General features: G+C 40.4%; 1 protein-coding gene across 1 annotated transcript in view; it reads right to left on the bottom strand.

Annotated features, from left to right (window-relative positions):
* The window catches only part of LOC128685191 (NPC intracellular cholesterol transporter 1-like), a 157,905-nt gene that overhangs the window by 21,484 nt on the left and 116,210 nt on the right, over positions 1 to 20,211 (bottom strand). Inside the window, exons 5-7 of the mRNA XM_070085711.1 lie at positions 3,149 to 3,403; positions 2,526 to 2,694; positions 2,068 to 2,171 (exon numbers count right to left, since the gene is read on the bottom strand). Of these exons, the coding sequence (XP_069941812.1) occupies positions 2,068 to 2,171; positions 2,526 to 2,694; positions 3,149 to 3,403 (528 nt within the window). The remainder of the gene's footprint in view (positions 1 to 2,067; positions 2,172 to 2,525; positions 2,695 to 3,148; positions 3,404 to 20,211) is intronic.

The following is a 20,211-nucleotide window of genomic DNA, read 5'->3' as shown; positions in this document are numbered from 1 at the left end:
CCAAGTGCCCAATCAGAAGAGATACACTCAAGAAACGACTTCAACAACAAAAGAAACCCAACCCACAAGCAACCACATATGCAGCTATCACCAAGCTTCAAGCAGACACTACCAAGATCCTACAGGCCACTCAAGCTGCCTCCACCACTTCCCCGCCAGCTCCTGCTGGCGACTCCACCAAGATTCTTTACTGCATCATGTATGCTCATATCCAGAACATAGCTGAACCTGGCTCCTTCAATACCACCATCAACGAACTTTTAAAACTTAATAATATGCCTGGGTTTACATTCCCTGCATCCCCACCATCCACTGAGATCATAAAAACCACTGCAAATATCACCAACATAAACGTGTACTGGAAACTGCTTAGCGACAAACAAATAGACAGACTAGAGATCCGACATGAATACTGGACCTCATACTTAGAAGACGAAATACGCAGACCAGCAAACACACACAACCTATTCTACTCGTTACTAGATCCTGACCCAATTCCTATATATAAATAACCTAGCTAAAATCTTGACTCACTAACCTGTAACTCACAGGTATGGACCTTTAATAATGCCCTTGTACCATGCGATTCACGCTTTGTCGCCCCCCTCCCCCCTTCCCCCCTCCAGTCCCTTAGTTGCGCACGACCTCCTGAATCACCATCAGCTCAGCTACTGGGTTAAGCCCTGGTTCTTTCCCTCTTACAATAACCCTTCCTCTAACCAACCTATTCTTCCTCTATCCCCACTTCCCCACTCACCCCTTCTTGGGGTCTTACCTAGAATCTATCGCTATCACCAACATAACTGCTGCTCCACCGCTACCACAACTTCCACTCGACACAGAGATGGACCAATCAGAGGCCACGGAGACGTCGGCAAATCCCACCAATGAGAGTCCACCATCGCCTGCTTCCACTTCCACCGCAACTGACCAATCAGAAGCCTCGCCTCGACCAGCTCAGCCGCCAGCCAAGAAAGCTAAAACACAAGAACCTAGGGATGCATCTCCCCGTGTTACTGCTACTGATCCACCACAACAACACTCCCAGGCCATGAATGGTGTATACTTCTACACAACCAACCAGAATAAGGACGAAATGCAATCTTCAGAACTTGCTCATCGCCTCCAGGAGGGAACAGTCAAGTACACCCTCGACACAGCTGCGGCACTCAGCACTGAAGAAGTGGTCAGTCGCCTCAGAACCTCCCTACGCCTTGTGGGATTTGACTACACATCAAAGAAGAAATTCAAGAATCTCCAGAATGGGTCTCGTGAAGACGGTACCCTCCTCTAGAGACAATCAATGACCACTCACCATAAAGACAAGTTTCCCCATCACTTTGCTGCCTGCTAAAGCTGGGGTGTGACTCCAATGAACCCTGTTTTCTGCCTCTGCCCGACTGTGCTACTGAAGATGCCAAGCATGAAGACACTTCCCTCTTGGGGAGTCAACGCAAGATAGAAGTTACCCTCCAACTGGAGGGCCCAAGAAAGAAGAAAAAAGATGAATGTCACCCCCTACCCGGGGGGCCACTGCCGGGTCACCATCTGGAGAAGACCCGGGCCGGAAGTACCAGCGAATCAACATGAATGAATGAATGAACTGAATACTCTAACGATGACCAGCACAGTAATATAATGTGTCTAGAACCTGAAATGTTAATAATTCTCGACAACAGCTTCATGTTGTGACCCCAGGTATACCCATAATAAAGAGACTGAGTTGTATAACCAGTGACCAAAAGTTAACATCAGTCACTAAATTATATTTTTCATTTTTGACGCCATTAAAAGAATTAATTTACTGGACATGTCATTATACCCTGTGCATAAAGAACATGAAAAATGCTTCGTGTTCAAAAGAAGAACGAAAATCTTGACGCTGCTTGATGCGTTAATTTCACACGTCAAATTTTATATATAGTTTATGAACAACATTACCTGTAAGATCATCAGAACAGTTTTAATGTACACATTAAAAATGTAGATAATATATGAAGAATTCTGCCATTGTGATTGTCAGAATTGTCAAGAAATTACAAATATGGAACCATGTTTAAGACATACCTGCGCTGAGACTGGAAAAAGACCTGGAGACCTTGAGGTCTGTTTGTGTTGTTGTTGAGGAACTGGATGTACTTCCCTTCCCAAGCGAAGAGTTCCATATCTACCTGCAGGAAGCCAGTACACTATGTTTTCAAGTGTCTCCTGTGAATCAGAATACTTTAACGAAGAAATTTTTGTATATTGTGATCCCCTATGTGAAAGGTGTTGCACACTGTGTAATGCTGTGACTTGATTGAAACCTGTTAAAAACTGTTTTACATAGTCTGCATTTTTTACTTTCATACAATATATTTATTCTTTAGTCTGTCATTGTGTTTATGTTTTCCTCCCATGATCTAAAGTTCTCAGGTATTGACAAGATAACCATAGGCTATTCCTAAAAAAAAAAATACAGGCAAAACGTTTCAAGAACTGCACTCCATACAAAATCAACTCCAGAAATGCTTGAGTGAGCTGACCTCCTCTGATAGTCCAGCACTGTTGGCTGGCATACTGCTTCCTCTGGACCTGGTGGTCTGCATCACAAGCATAGTGAGCGCCGTCCTCGCCCCTGTGATATAACCCGACGCGTTCTTCACTATCCCTCCCAGAAAATCCGTGAAGTTCATTGGGTAAGAGAACGTCGCGCTGAAATTTTTAGTCAAATCTCTGTGACTACACTAAATAGTTTAGGTTCACATCGGAAAGGGTATTATTATATTCAAGGATAAGTGCGGAAATTAAAGCACCTGAAGAGTGAGAGGGGTGGGGTTAATCAGATTTGATTCAAGGAAGGGGACAGCTCCAGTTTCTTAAGTCAAAAGCCCTTTACCAGCACCAAGGTAGACTCCTTCAAGGATCCGGAAAGATTAAAAAATAGGTTGTATTTAAATATTTTGCTTAATTTTAAAGACTTTCTTACATGTGACAGTGCTATTACAATGACCTCAGATAAGGAGGAATGATTATAATAATGAAAAAAGAATGAAACTATAGCCAGTCAGAGTATAGTATCTTACTACAGCCTCGACACACATTTCCAAGACATGAAGACACCACTTGTATAATTTCCAAGACATGAAGATATCACTTGTATAATCACCTTATATTGACAGTGTTGATGTCGTTCAAGACGTCGTCGTCAGTGAGAGCTTGGATGACGGCGGTGTCGTAGCCCCACACTTCGAGGATGCCCACCTCAAGGCAGGCGGTGGGCATCTTGGTGTAGAACTGGTAGTACATGGATTTATGGAAAGCCAAGGACCAGTCCAGGTCCTCGTCGGGGTCTCGGTAGGGAAAGATCTGCTGCTTGATGCGTCGCAGCTCAGCGCGCTGCTCCCCGCCCAGAGCTGGAACTCTGTCGAGTACAGTATTGAGGATCAAAATTAATTCTCAAATTGGGAATGAAAACTGGACCAGCATCAAGTCACGAGTAAGAATGAAAACAAAGCCATAAGTCAGGTCAAAACATTCGGTGGGAAGAAGGTAGCCAAGGTAAGGTCAAGTAACGATTGTTTCAGATATACACAAGACACTTGTCATTGTACTGAGAGAAGTATAGATAAGACTCACGTTGTGAATGGTGTATTAAAAGGAAGATGAGCCGCCGACTTCACATTATCCTTATCGATGAATTTACTTATTATCCTTTGTGTGGATTTTAACTTGATTCCTTTCAATGTTAACTACTATTATCGCAAATATCGTCTACTAACATTATGAGAAAGTTCTTTCTAATATTGGTATATGTCCTTGTCTCTGGCTTTACTAATATATATATATATATATATATATATATATATATATATATATATATATATATATATATATACACACAAGGAATTCGCGAGAGCAGGCGAAATATACACAAACACTGATCTCTGGCTGAAGGAGACTCGAACCTACGAACCTTAGGACAAGGTACGCAGTGCTTTACCAATCTACCCACACTGGACAATACCTTGGCGTGTAGCTTGCGCTACACGTTTGATCCAAGGCAGCCAGCTTTCAGGGAGAAGGCTTACAGCTTTTCATCTCATCCCCTGCATGCATCAGCCTTACTAGAGATTTTAACAATGCAAGGAATTCGCGAGAGCAGGCAATATATATATATATATATATATATATATATATATATATATATATATATATATATATATATATATATATATATATATAAAGTAGGTGTCAAAGCGACTGAGCGGTGAATGGGGCTGAGCGGTCCATGCGCTGAGCGGTCCATGCGGCTGAGCGGTCCCTCCTGAAGAAGGGGTGCGGCTGAGCGCTGTATTCCTGAGCGGTCTCCTTTTTACACCTTTATGCTAATGACCTTGACCTCGCCCTCGAAACCACCTCACCCTCGACCACCTCACCCTCGACCACCTTGCCCTCGACCACCTCGCCCACGACCACCTCGCCCACGACCACCTCGCCCTCGACCACCTCGCCCTCGACCACCTCACCCTCAACCCCCCCCACCCGCACCCCCACCCGCCCCGCTCTCGCGCCCGCCCGCGCCTTCTGCAGCGCCTTCTGCAGCGTCGTCCGGATCGCCCCCGCTCCCCAAATTTTTTCCGATTTTTTTCAATTTTTTTTTGAATTTCATGTGCTCTCCATCTCCTTGGATCAAATTTTTGAGGTTCCCCCTTCCACTTTCACCCCCATCCCAAAATTTCTGCTCCATCTCCTTGGATCAAGTTTTTCCCGATATCAAAGACTCCATCTCCTTGGATCAAGTTTTTTGGATTCCCCCCTCTGGGGATAAGCATTCTTATGATCTCCTCGGATCAAGTTTTTTCTCGATATCAATAATACAAAGATTTCCCCCACCATCCACTTCTACCCCAAATTTTTTTTTTTTAATTTTTTTTTGAATTTCATTTTCTTGTGGTCTCCATCTCCTTGAATCAAGTTTTTCTCGATATCTATAATACAAACACTTTACTTCCTTGGATCAAGTTTTTTGGATTCACCCCTCTAGGGGTAAGCATTCAAATGAACTCCCCCTATGGGGCATGGTACTTTCTCTTAATACAGGTCTAAACAAGTGTGACGTCACCCCACCTGTGTTTACTCAGCGGTCAGTGACGTCACGTGATGACCTCACACATACAGGCTGAATCTTGTCGACTTCCCCCTATGTCAGTGACGTCACGTGATGACCGCACACACAGGCTGAATCTTGTCGAGCAGATGTAGTGATACTGGTCCTGTGGGGAGCAGCAGCAGGATAATACTGCACCACCTCTAGGGGCCCTTAACAACAACAACAGTTTGGTGTGTGTCATGGGCACCAACACATGGTGTGTGATTCTCTCCTACTTTATCCATTTATCAGCGATGCAGATTACATGGTGAGTTTAAATATGTGGCCTGTAGTTATAACTTTTCTCTTGACATATGCAAGACATCACCATCCCTGTAGAAGCTATTATTAGATGTACTAGTCATTATATTTTGTTGTTGCGGAAGTACTATGAAGATTCTATGTTCAATAAAGCCTAGAGATAAGGCCTGTGTTTCTATCACAACAATTTATTGAACATAGAATCCTGGGCTACCTGGTGGTGATCCTGCGCTAGACTACATCACAACATGGAGCGTTTACTGAAACCTGAGAGGCTAGACTGTGACCCCAGCTTATCAACGGCTGCTCAGGAATGGAAGCACTGGTTTAAGACTTTCGAAAACTTCTTGGGAGCCCTTCCTAAAGAAGATCTAGATAAACTAAGTCTGCTCATCAATTTTGTGTCACCTAAGATATATGAGGCTATTTCTGAGTGTAATACCTACGAAGATGCTATCAAAACCCTCAAGTCTCAGTATATTAAACCTACAAATAAAATCTTTGCACGCTATCGCCTTGCAACTCGCCGCCAGCAGATTGATGAGTCCTTAGAGGAATACTTTCAAGCACTGAAAATTTTAGGTAAGGACTGTCACTTCCAAGCAGTGACAGCTGCTCAGTATTGTGAAGAGTCCATCAGGGATGCTTTTATCAGTGGCCTGCAATCACCAATAATAAGGCAGCGTTTATTGGAGAATAAAACTCTCGACTTAGCCGCTGCCTTTGACCAGGCAAGAGCTCTAGATTCAGCCCAGAAGAATTCTGAAGTATACAGTACCACTCAGCCTTCTCGAGTGGTAAGTGCTGCAATTCCTGACCAAGACTCTTGCAATGAAGTTACTGGGGAACCTGCCTCAGTGACAGCAGCAGCAGGTACGGTGTGTTTCTTTTGTGGTTTTTCAAGACATCCACGTCCAAAGTGTCCTGCTCGTGAAGCAATGTGCCATAAATGCCACAAGAAAGGTCACTTTGCTAAAGTATGTCGTGCTAATGCATCAACAAGAGCTATTGCCTCCACACATTCCAGTGATCATGCGACTCTAGCAACAGTGACTTCTGCGGCTACTCCAAATTCACTGTCAAAGGCAGTTGTGAAAGTATTCATCAAAGGAACAGAAGTAGATGGTCTTATTGATAGTGGCAGCTCAGAGAGTTTCATCAACCTTGACTTAGTTAAACGGCTCTCCTTGACTCTACATCACTCATCAGGTACCGTTTCCATGGCATCAACATCTCTCTCTATTCAGACCTTAGGGTTTTGTAAGGTAAATCTCAGAGTTAATGGAAAGGATTATCAAGATGTACATTTAGCTATTCTGCCACAACTGTGCTCTGATGTTATCCTTGGTCAGGACTTTCAGAAGCTGCATGGTAGTGTCACCTTAACATATGGAGGTGAACTGCCTCCTCTTGTTGTCTGTGGACTTAGCACTTTAAGGGTAGACCCACCAAAGCTGTTTGCAAATCTTACCGCGGATTGCCATCCTATATCAGCTAAGTCACGCCGCTATTCTTATGAGGATCGGATGTTCATTGAGAAAGAAACTCAGAGGCTGCTGAAGGAGGGTATTATAGAACCGAGTGATTCCCCTTGGCGTGCACAGGTTGTTGTTGTTAAAGATGGTTATAGGAAACGGAGACTGGCTATCGATTACTCTGAGACAATCAACAAATTTACACTTCTTGATGGGTACCCTCTACCTCGAATTGACGATACAGTGAACAAAATTGCTCAGTACTACGTGTTTAGCACAATTGATCTGCAGAGTGCCTATCATCAAGTCCCTATAAGGAATGAAAATAAACCATACACAGCGTTTCAGGCTAGTGATGGCCTGTATCAGTTTACCAGAGTCCCTTTTGGAGTCACCAATGGGGTAGCCTGCTTCCAACGAATTATGGATTCACTCATTCAGGAAGAGCAACTCATGGGAACCTACGCGTATTTAGATAATGTTACCATTTGTGGCAAGACCCAGGAGGAACATGATGCAAACCTTGATAAGTTTTTGGAAGCCGCCAAGAAGAAAAATATCAGTTACAATGAGGAAAAGTGCACTTTTTCAACTAAAAGGCTTAGCATCCTTGGTTATGTAGTGGAAGGAGGTTCAATATTCCCAGACCCTAAACGACTACGACCTCTACGGGAACTTCCAATGCCTCAAGACAAAAAGTCACTCCGAAGAACTCTTGGTCTCTTTGCTTATTACTCACAATGGATCTACAACTATTCAAGTAAAGTCCGCCCATTGAGTGCTACCACATTTCCTGTGACAAAGGAAGCAGAAGCCGCTTTCCATACTCTCAAACAGGACATTGAAAACTCAGTAGTTCAAGCCATTGATGAGTCCCTACCATTCGAAGTGGAAACGGATGCATCTGACATTGCCATTGCTGCAGTCTTATCTCAGGCAGGACGACCAGTAGCCTTCTTTTCGAGAACTTTTCAAGGATCAGAGAAATGTTATGCTGCTGTAGAAAAGGAAGCCCAGGCCATCATAGAAGCAGTTCGCCACTGGAGGCATTATTTAACTGGTAGACATTTCACCATAAGGACTGACCAACGGTCCGTGATGTATATGTTCGACAAGAGGCACAAAAGTAAGATAAAGAATGACAAGATATTACGCTGGAGGATGGAACTATCGTGTTATGACTTTGATATTCTGTACCGACCGGGTCAAGAGAACATCTCACCTGATGCATTCTCTAGGTCCCACTGTGGAGCAGCATGTCATGATTTGCAATCACTCTCAGCTCTCCACAAGGCTTTGTGTCACCCAGGAGTTACACGCCTGTACCATTTTGTCAAATCAAAGAACATGCCCTACTCAGTGGAAGATGTGCGACAAGTGATCAGAGCATGCAGAGTATGTGCAGAGTGCAAGCCAAACTTTCATCAGCCAGAGAAGACTCATCTCATAAAATCCACCCAGCCTTTCGAAAGATTGAATATAGATTTCAAAGGACCTCTACCAAGCACAAATCAGAATAGGTATTTCCTTAACATAGTAGATGAATATTCAAGGTTTCCCTTTGTATTCCCCTGTGCAAATATGGCTGCTTCAACTGTTATTAGTTTTCTTTCACAGTTGTTCTCTATTTTTGGTATGCCAGCTTATATCCATTCAGACAGGGGATCCTCGTTCATGAGTAACGAACTTCAGGAGTTTTTGGCTAGCAAAGGTATTGCCTGCAGCAGAACAACAAGCTACAACCCTCAAGGCAATGGTCAAGTGGAGCGGTTCAATGGTACTATATGGAAGGCAGTTACAATGACATTAAAGTCGCGCAATCTACCTGTTCAACACTGGCAAACTGTCCTACCTGATGCTCTTCACTCTATTAGATCACTGCTGTGTACAGCTACTAATGCAACCCCTCATGAAAGACTCCTCAACTATTCACGTCGTTCCTCTACGGGAGCCTCCGTGCCCACTTGGTTATGTCATCCTGGACCCGTTCTCCTGAAGAGTCACCGTAGGATGAACAAGACGGATCCTTTAGTGGAAGAGGTAGAGCTCCTGCAAGCTAATCCACATTACGCCCACATTCGCTACCAAAATGGTGAAGAGACTACAGTATCTACAAGACATTTAGCCCCAGTTGAAATCCCTATTAGTGTGGAATCTCAAGATACACCAATAGATGTGAAAGATGCTTCGTTTTCTCCTGGAAAGCCCCTTGAGACTACCCCTATGGAAATAGAGGATTCTGCTCCAGCAGTTAATCAAACCCCGCTGGAAAATATCGAACCTGGTGAAGAGGCTCAAGGGCTACGAAGGTCGGGACGTGTACGTCGCCCACCTAACAGTTTGGGAGATTACTGTCTCTGATATTTTAGAAGGGGGAGATTGTAGTGATACTGGTCCTGTGGGGAGCAGCAGCAGGATAATACTGCACCACCTCTAGGGGCCCTTAACAACAACAACAGTTTGGTGTGTGTCATGGGCACCAACACATGGTGTGTGATTCTCTCCTACTTTATCCATTTATCAGCGATGCAGATTACATGGTGAGTTTAAATATGTGGCCTGTAGTTATAACTTTTCTCTTGACATATGCAAGACACCACCATCCCTGTAGAAGCTATTATTAGATGTACTAGTCATTATATTTTGTTGTTGCAGAAGTACTATGAAGATTCTATGTTCAATAAAGCCTAGAGATAAGGCCTGTGTTTCTATCACAACAGCAGACAATAACTTAAAATGCGGGATAACACTATTTATTATACAACAAATGCATTTCATATACATCCAACAAAAAAAATTCATTGAAAAAAGGTACAATTCATTGACTATAATCAACATATTTTTCTCTTGAAGAAATTCTATGCATTTTTTGTTCTGGATCTTCTTCGTCATCTCCATCTCAGTATTACACATTTCATATACAACATAGGGAAAACATTACACATTTTCACTCTTAACCCAAGATAACCCAAATAGTTCCACATTTTTCGTTAATACCGACAACAATCCACAATTTCTTTACAAAAGATTCACTCTCCTCAAGTCTAGACATTTTTCTCGTTTTAACTATTTCATCTCAGGTCACTCCCCACGAAGTAACCTTCTCTCTCTCCTTCTCCCCCACCCTCCCAAACCCTCACACTCCCACCAACACCTCACAATTTTCACTCATAACCTACAATTTTTCTCGTTTTAACTATTTCATCTCAGGTCACTCCCCACGAAGTAACCTTCTCTCTCTCCTTCTCCCCACCCTCCCAAACCCTCACACTCCCACCAACATCTCACAATTTTCACTCATAACCCACAATTTTTCTCGTTTTAACTATTTCATCAGAAAAAGGCACCACAACACTTACAACTTATAACCACTTTTCGATTAATTCACTAGTCACAATTTTACATATTACGAAGTTAATACGCACACACACCTCACTTTACTTTGAACACCTTCAAAACACTCTCATAAATCATTTGAATACTCACAAAAACACCCTCGAACATTTCCAAACAACACTAAAACATTTCCAAGACAACATTTTGAATACTCCCAAATAAGATTTGACATCTATAATTTATCTACACTTACACATTTCATTAAATTACAACTCATCCCCCAAACTCCTCCCTCATTCTCCAGATTTATACAACAGTATCACAAAAACTAACTCAGTCACTTTACTTTGAGCAACACCAAAAACACCATCAATTACCTTTGAATACTCCAAAAACATCATCCGAACACCGTCAAATTACCACTGAATACTCCCAGAACTCCTTCATACACTTACACATCATTTGAACACCTTCAAAAACACCTTTGAATAGTCTCAAACACCATTTGAGTACTCCCAAATACACCACTGAATACTACTAAAACACCACTGAATTCAGTCAAAACACCACCAAAATCGCCATAAACTAAGATGAACATCAGACTTACACCATTTTCACACAAATCCTCTCAAAATCACTATAACCAAGACGATCCCACTCACCTCAGACTGTTATATAACATGAATGCAAAAAAAAAACATGAACACAATCCAAACACACACGAACACTTATAATATAACCACTTTTCAGCATCTCTAGTTCGACATCACCCACAACCCACAACACCCACATCCCACAACACCCACAACCCACATCACCCACAACAACAACCCACCATAACATCTTTTCGGTATCTCTAGTTCCACAACAACACCCACAACACCCACAACACCCCACAACCCACAATTTTTTCTCGTTTTAACTAATTTCATCAGAAAAAGTCACAACAACAACCCACTTATAACATCTTTTTCGATATCTCTAATTCGACAACAACACCCACATCCCACAACACCCACAACCCACAACACACCACAACCTAAAATTTTTTCTCGTTTTAGCTAATTTCATCAGAAAAAGTCACAACAACAACCCACTTATAACATCTTTTTCGATATCTCTAGTTCGACAACAATACCCACAACCCTCATCACTTACCAATTTATTCGCAATTTATTCGATGCAAATTTTTCCCCTTCTTTTTATTGAATCTTAAAATGTAATACACATTCCTCCCTACATTACTAAAAATTCTAATAAAATCCTCTCCATACCCATCTCCTTGTATCCACATAAATTAATATTATACTCACAACAAATAATCTCACTACCCAACTACTGCAACATGTTTCTACACACTCCAGTCTTTTCCAGTGTATCATAACTTTTCACTTCTATAATTTATTTTATAATATTCACACATTACCTTTATTTTCAGTAAAATCTCCCCATATTTCATTAAATTTTTAATACAACCCTCCCCTTACCCACATTTCTTCACACCCACTCACCCGTCTCCCAACACACCTCTTCAGAAGAAACACAAAAATCACATTTCACATCAATAAATGCATCTCATCACCCATCTCAAATCCACTAAAATCACTGTAACCAAGATATTCACAAAATTCTATGACCAACTAACACACACAGACAACTCACTTTACTTTGAACACCTTCAAAACACTCTCATACATCATCATTTGAGACCACCTTTTCTCAATATCTCTTAAGAAATATTCTCTCATCGACAACCTTTATCATATCACTACAGAACCCACAGATTACTTCGAACACTCTCATAAATCATTTGAATACTCACATAAACACCTTTGGACATTTTCCAAACATCACTGAAACATTTCCAAGTCAACATTTTGATTACTCCCAAATAAGATTTGACATCTCTAATTTATCTACACTTACATATTTCATTAAATTACAACTCATCCCCCAAACTCCTCCCTCATTCTCCAGATTTTTACAACAGTATCACAAAAACTAACTCATACACTTATGTCATGAGACATTACCAACACTAACACACACACACACACACACACACACACACACACACACACACACACCACACTTTACTTTGTACAACACCAAAAACATCATCAATTACCTCTGATTACTCCAAAAACATCATTTGAACACATTCAAGAAACATCATCAAACTCCTTTGAATACTCCCAAAACACCACTGAATGCTACCAAAACAGCACCGAATACTGCCCAAACAACACTAAAAATCACCAGAAACTAAGATTAACACCACCAACTAACACCCATTTTATAGAAATCCCCTCAAATCACTATAACCAAGACGATCCCACTCACCTCAGACTATTATATAACATGAGTGCAAAAAAAAAAAAATTCTCATAAATCATTTGAATACTCACAAAAAACACCTTTGAACATTTCCAAACAACACCGAAACACTTACAGCAGGATCACCACCAACTGAAAACATAACATGTACACACACAAAAAAAAACTAAGACATCCATCAACTATCAACAATGACCACTCATTTTTACAAACATTCGCACAAAAAATCACAATTACCAACTCCTTACAATATCTAATACACTCCTCTCACTACCACCAACACATACCAGCACAGATAGGGATACCTCCCATGACATCACACTCCATCCTGTGTTTACTTGACGTCACACCCCACTTTTACTTCATTTAACTTATTGAGAGGAAGCTACTTGTTTCAACCTGTTATATCTCCAATATCTAAGATCACCACAATCAAGACGTTTACCAAATTCTATAACCCCACCACTAAGATCACATATTTTTTTGTACACATTCTCTTAAAACATCATCATAACGAAGTTCACTAAGAGTATCTATACTTTTACTAAGATCACATAACATTTTGTCTTCTCTATCCCATAACATTTTGTCTTCTCTAACTCACCCACCAATTTACATTCACACTTACACATTTCATTAACAGAAATTACATCTCATCCACCAAACTCCTCCCTCATTCTCCAGACTTTACAACATTAGCACACAATAAAAACCTAACGCATACACTTATAACATGAGACATTACCATAACTAACACACTGACTAGCTTTGAACCAACTCTGAACAACACCAAAACACCACTGAACATCTTCAAAAAATACTCTGCACGTCATTTGAACACCTTCAAAAACACCTCCGAATACTCCCAAAACACTACTGATTACTACCAAATCACCACTTAATACTACCAAAACACGGTCAAAATCACCAGAAACTAAGTTTAACATCACCATCTAACACCCTTTTTATAGAAATCCCCTCAAATCACTATAACCAAGAACTCCCTCCCCATGGGCGCATAAAAAAAAGCATGAACACAAACCTAATACACAAACACCTAGTACATGATCACCAACTGAAAACATATCTTGTATACACATAAATCTAAGACAACCACCATCAACAAACGCTTATATTCACTTACCTCAAAAACCACTAATACCACAGAAAACACTCATTTCTTATAAACATTCACACAAAAAATCATATTTGACAATATCTAAGCGCACTCACATCACTACCACCATCACACGATGTCACACCCCACAGGACCGGCGAGGTCACCTCCAGTGACGTCACACTACCATCTGTGTTTACTTGGTGGTCACATCACACCTAACCCACCTTGTTTTAACCTGTTGTACCCACAATATGTAAGAACACCATATCCAAGACGATTACCAGATTTTATGACCCCAGCACTAAGATCACAGAAATCACTCATTTTTTTTTATAAACATTCACACAAAAATCACGATCACCAATTCCATATCATGTTTACCATCATCTATCAACACTCTTCACCAAGATCACCAAAAATCTAAGATCATTCATCTCAAAACTACTATGATCACTGAAAACACTTAATTTTTAAACATTCGCACAAAAAAAATAAGACATACACAAAAACACCACGACACTTTCACCAACATCTATAACATAACATGAGCACTATAACATATCTTCACCACCAAAAATAAAAATAATACACAGACACCCACAACTTATACATTTCAATCGCAAATTTAAGACATGAGACATACACACCAAATCTAAGACATTCACCTCCAACTAAGACATACACATCATAACTAAGACATACACCAAAACCCATAATTGACATATTGACAATAAATATAAGACATAAGCACAAAAAAAATTACCATGTCATGAGACATTACCAGAACTAAGTCACACACCTCCAACTAATACACAATCACTTTACTAAGTTCATGTTAACTATTCATCAACAAAAAATATTAATACAATTTACCCACCAAATTTATGTCAAAACATAAAATTGTTTTACACATTTTTTTTCTCAAACTGAATATTCATACCACATTTATCATTTCTCATCTATGTTACATATCACATTTCTCACCCTCATCATCCCTAAAACATTCTTTCTTATTCATCCGTATATCGCCAAGAGATATTTTATTCCGACGAGCCATCACGACATAGGAGCCAGAGTGTAGTAGGTGGTGTTGGACTGGTGATGGTTGCTCTGGCTCCTATGTCGTGATGGCTCGTCGGGGTTAAAACATCTCTTGGCGATATACGGATGAATAAGAAAGGATGTTTTAGGGATGATGAGGGTGAGAAGTGTGATATGTAACATAGATGAGAAATGATAAATGTGATATGAATATTCAGTTTGAGAAAAAAAAATGTGCGACATCGTGTGTTGGTGGTAGTGAGGTGAGTGCGCTTAGATATTGTCAAATATGATTTTTTGTGTGAATGTTTATAAGAAATGAGTGTTTTCTGTGGTATTAGGGGTTTCTGAGGTAAGTGAATATGAGCGTTTGTTGATGGTGTTTGTGTTAGATTTATGTGTGTACAAGATATGTTTTCAGTTGATGGTGATCATGTACTAGGTGTTTGTGTATTAGGTTTGTGTTCATGCTTTTTTTTTATGCGCTCATGGGGAGGGAGTTCTTGGTTATAGTGATTTGAGGGGATTTCTATAAAAAGGGTGTTAGATGGTGATGTTAAACTTAGTTTCTGGTGATTTTGACCGTGTTTTGGTAGCATTCAGTGGTGATTTGGTAGTAATCAGTAGTGTTTTGGGAGTATTCGGAGGTGTTTTTGAAGGTGTTCAAATGATGTGCAGAGTATTTTTTGAAGATGTTCAGTGGTGTTTTGGTGTTGTTCAGAGTTGGTTCAAAGCTAGTCAGTGTGTTAGTTATGGTAATGTCTCATGTTATAAGTGTATGAGGTAGTTTTTTTGTGTGTGCTAATGTTGTAAAGTCTGGAGAATGAGGGAGGAGTTTGGTGGATGAGATGTAATTTCGGTTAATGAAATGTGTAAGTGTGAATGTAAATTGGTGGGTGAGTTAGAGAAGACAAAATGTTATGAGTTAGAGAAGACAAAATGTTATGTGATCTTAGTAAAAGTATAGATAGTTTTAGTGAACTTCGTTATGATGTTTTAAGAGAATGTGTGCAAAAAATATGTGATCTTAGTGGTGGGGTTATAGAATTTGGTAAACGTCTTGATTGTGGTGATCTTAGATATCGGAGATATAACAGGTTGAAACAAGTAGCTTCCTCTCAATAAGTTAAATGAAGTAAAAGTGGGGTGTGACGTCGTCAAGTAAACACAGGATGGAGTGTGATGTCATGGGAGGTATCCCTATCTGTGCTGGTATGTGTTGGTGGTAGTGAGAGGAGTGTATTAGATATTGTAAGGAGTTGGTAATTGTGATTTTTTGTGCGAATGTTTATAAAAATGAGTGGTCATTGATGATAGTTGATGGATGTCTTAGTTTTTTTTGTGTGTGTGTACATGTTATGTTTTCAGTTGGTGGTGATCCTGCTGTAAGTGTTTCGGTGTTGTTTGGAAATGTTCAAAGGTGTTTTTGTGAGTATTCAAATTATTTATGAGAATGTTTTTTTTTTTTTTGCGCTCATGTTATATAATAGTCTGAGGTGAGTGGGATCGTCTTGGTTATAGTGATTTGAGGGGATTTCTATAAAATGGGTGTTAGTTGGTGGTGTTGATCTTAGTTTCTGGTGATTTTTAGTGTTGTTTGGGCAGTATTCGGTGCTGTTTTGGTAGTATTCAGTGGTGTTTTGGGAGTATTCAAAGGAGTTTGGTGATGTTTCTTGAATGTGTTCAAATGATGTTTTTGGAGTAATCAGAGGTAATTGATGATGTTTTTGGTGTTGTACAAAGTAAAGTGTGGTGTGTGTGTGTGTGTGTGTGTGTGTGTGTGTGTGTGTGTGTGTGTGTGTGTGTGTGTGTGTGTGTGTGCGTGTGTGTTAGTGTTGGTAATGTCTCATGACATAAGTGTATGAATTAGTTTTTGTGATACTGTTGTAAAAATCTGGAGAATGAGGGAGGAATTTGGGGGATGAGTTGTAGTTTAATGAAATATGTAAGTGTAGATAAATTAGAGATGTCAAATCTTATTTGGGAGTAATCAAAATGTTGACTTGGAAATGTTTCAGTGATGTTTGGAAAATGTCCAAAGGTGTTTATGTGAGTATTCAAATGATTTATGAGAGTGTTCGAAGTAATCTGTGGGTTGTTCTGTAGTGATATGATAAAGGTTGTCGATGAGAGAATATTTCTTAAGAGATATTGAGAAAAGGTGGTCTCAAATGATGTATGAGAGTGTTTTGAAGGTGTTCAAAGTAAAGTGAGTTGTCTGTGTGTGTTAGTTGGTCATAGAATTTTGTGAATATCTTGGTTACAGTGATTTCAGTGGATTTGAGATGGGTGATGAGATGCATTTATTGATGTGAAATGTGATTTTTGTGTTTGTTCTGAAGAGGTGTGTTGGGAGACGGGTGAGTGGGTGAGAAGAAATGTGGGTATGGGGAGGGTTGTATTAAAAATTTAATGAAATATGGGGGGATTTTACTGAAAATAAAGGTAATGTGTGAATATTATAAAAGAAATTATAGAAGTGAAAAGTTATGATACACAGGAAAAGACTGGAGTGTGTAGAAACATGTTGCAGTAGTTGGGTAGTGAGATTATTTGTTGTGAGTATAATATTAATTTATGTGGATACAAGGAGATGGGTATGGAGAGGATTTTATTAGAATTTTTAGTAATGTAGGGAGGAATGTGTATTACATTTTAAGATTCAATAAAAAGAAGGGGAAAAATTTGCATCGAATAAATTGCGAATAAACTGGTAAGTGATGAGGGTTGTGGGTAGTGTTGTCGAACTAGAGATATCGAAAAAGATGTTATAAGTGGGTTGTTGTTGTGACTTTTTCTGGTGAAATTAGTGAAAACGAGAAAAAATTGTGGGTTGTGGGGTGTTGTGGGTTGTGGGTGTTGTGGGTTGTGGGTGTTGTTGTGGAACTAGAGATACCGAAAAGATGTTATAAGTGGGTTGTTGTTTTGGGTGATGTGGGTTGTGGGTGTTGTGGGATGTGGGTGTTGTGGGTTGTGGGTGATGTTGTCGAACTAGAGATGCTGAAAAGTGGTTATAAGTTGTGGGTTGTTGTTGTGGGTGTTGTGGGGTGTGGGTAATGTGGGTTGTGGGTGTTGTGGGATGTGGGTGTTGTGGGTTGTGGGCGTTGATGTCGAACTAGAGATACCGAAAAAGAAGTGATTCTGTTATAAGTGTTCGTGTGTGTTTGGATTGTGTTCATGTTTTTTTTTTTTTTGCATTCATGTTATATAACAGTCTGAGGTGAGTGGGATCGTCTTCGTTATAGTGATTTTGAGGGGATTTGTGTGAAAATGGTGTAAGTCTGATGTTCATCTTAGTTTATGGCGATTTTGGTGGTGTTTTGACTGAATTCAGTGGTGTTTTAGTAGTATTCAGTGGTGTATTTGGGAGTACTCAAATGGTGTTTGAGACTATTCAAAGGTGTTTTTGAAGGTGTTCAAATGATGTGTAAGAGTATGAAGGAGTTCTGGGAGTATTCAGTGGTGATTTGACGGTGTTCGAATGATGTTTTTGGAGTATTCAAAGGTAATTGATGGTGTTTTTGGTGTTGTTCAAAGTAAAGTGACTGAGTTAGTTTTTGTGATACTGTTGTAAAAATCTGGAGAATGAGGGAGGAGTTTGGGGGATGAGTTGTAATTTAATGAAATATGTAAGTGTAGATAAATTATAGATGTCAAATCTTATTTGGGAGTATTCAAAATGTTGTCTTGGAAATGTTTTAGTGTTGTTTGGAAATGTTCGAGGGTGTTTTTGTGAGTATTCAAATGATTTATGAGAGTGTTTTGAAGGTGTTCAAAGTAAAGTGAGGTGTGTGTGCGTATTAACTTCGTAATATGTAAAATTGTGACTAGTGAATTAATCGAAAAGTGGTTATAAGTTGTAAGTGTTGTGGTGCCTTTTTCTGATGAAATAGTTAAAACGAGAAAAATTGTGGGTTATGAGTGAAAATTGTGAGGTGTTGGTGGGAGTGTGAGGGTTTGGGAGGGTGGGGAGAAGGAGAGAGAGAAGGTTACTTCGTGGGGAGTGACCTGAGATGAAATAGTTAAAACGAGAAAAATGTCTAGACTTGAGGAGAGTGAATCTTTTGTTAAGAAATTGTGGATTGTTGTCGGTATTAACGAAAAAATGTGGAACTATTTGGGTTATCCTGGGTTAAGAGTGAAAATGTGTAATGTTTTCCCTATGTTGTATATGAAATGTGTAATACTGAGATGGGGATGACGAAGAAGATCCAGAACAAAAAATGCATAGAATTTCTTCAAGAGAAAAATATGTTGATTTTAGTCAATGAATTGTACCTTTTTTCAATGAATTTTTTTTGTTGAATGTATATGAAATGCATTGGTTGTATAATAAATAGTGTTATCCTGCATTTTAAGTTGTCTGCTCGACAAGATTCAGCCTGTGTGTGCGGTCATCACGTGACGTCACTGACATAGGGGGAAGTCGACAAGATTCAGCCTGTATGTATGAGGTCATCACGTGACGTCACTGACCGCCGAGTAAACACAGGTGGGGTGACGTCACACTTGTTTAGACCTGTAGTAAGAGAAAGTACCATGCCCCATAGGGGGAGTTCATTTGAATGCTTACCCCTAGAGGGGGGAATCCAAAAAACTTGATCCAAGGAAGTAGAGCCTTTGTATTATTGATATACAGAAAAACTTGATTCAAGGAGATGGAGACCACAAGAAAATGAAATTCAAAAAAAAATTCGAAAAAAAAATTTGGGGTAGAAATGGATGGTGGGGGAAATCTTTGTATTATTGATATCGAGAAAAAACTTGATCCGAGGAGATCATAAGAATGCTTATCCCCAGAGGGGGGAATCCAAAAAACTTGATCCAAGGAGATGGAGTCTTTGATATCGAGAAAAACTTGATCCATGGAGATGGAGCAGAAATTTTTGGATGGGGGTGAAAGTGGGAGGGGGAACCTCAAAAATTTGATCCAAGGAGATGGAGAGCACATGAAACTCAAAAAAAAATTGAAAAAAAATCTGAAAAAAATTCGGGGAGCGGGGGCGATCCGGACGACGCTGCAGAAGGCACTGCAGAAGGCGCGGGCGGGCGCGAGGGCGCGAGCGGGCGCGAGGGCGCGGGCGGGCGCGAGGGCGCGGGCGGGCGCGAGGGCGTGGCGGGCGGGTGGGTCGGCGCGAGGGCGGGGTGGGTGGGGGTGCGGGGTGGGTGGGGGGTTGAGGGCGAGGTGGTCGAGGGCGAGGTGGTTGAGGGCGAGGTGGTCGAGGGTGAGGTGGTCGAGGGCGAGGTGGTCGAGGGTGAGGTGGTCGAGGATGAGGAGGTCGAGGGTGAGGTGGTCTCGAGGGCGAGGTCAAGGTCATTAGCATAAAGGTGTGAAAAGGAGACCACTTAGGAATACAGCGCTCAGCCGCACCTCTTTTTCAGGAGGGACCGCTCAGCCACATACACCGCTCAGCCGCTTTGACACCTACTTATATATATAATATATATATAATATATATATATATATATATATATATATATATATATATATATATATATATATAAGTAAT

The sequence above is a fragment of the Cherax quadricarinatus genome, chromosome 1, assembly GCF_038502225.1.
Source record: "Cherax quadricarinatus isolate ZL_2023a chromosome 1, ASM3850222v1, whole genome shotgun sequence".
NCBI lineage: Eukaryota > Metazoa > Arthropoda > Malacostraca > Decapoda > Parastacidae > Cherax > Cherax quadricarinatus.
The sequence above is the reverse complement of the archived record's forward strand: the minus strand, read 5'-3'. Positions and strand labels throughout refer to the sequence as shown.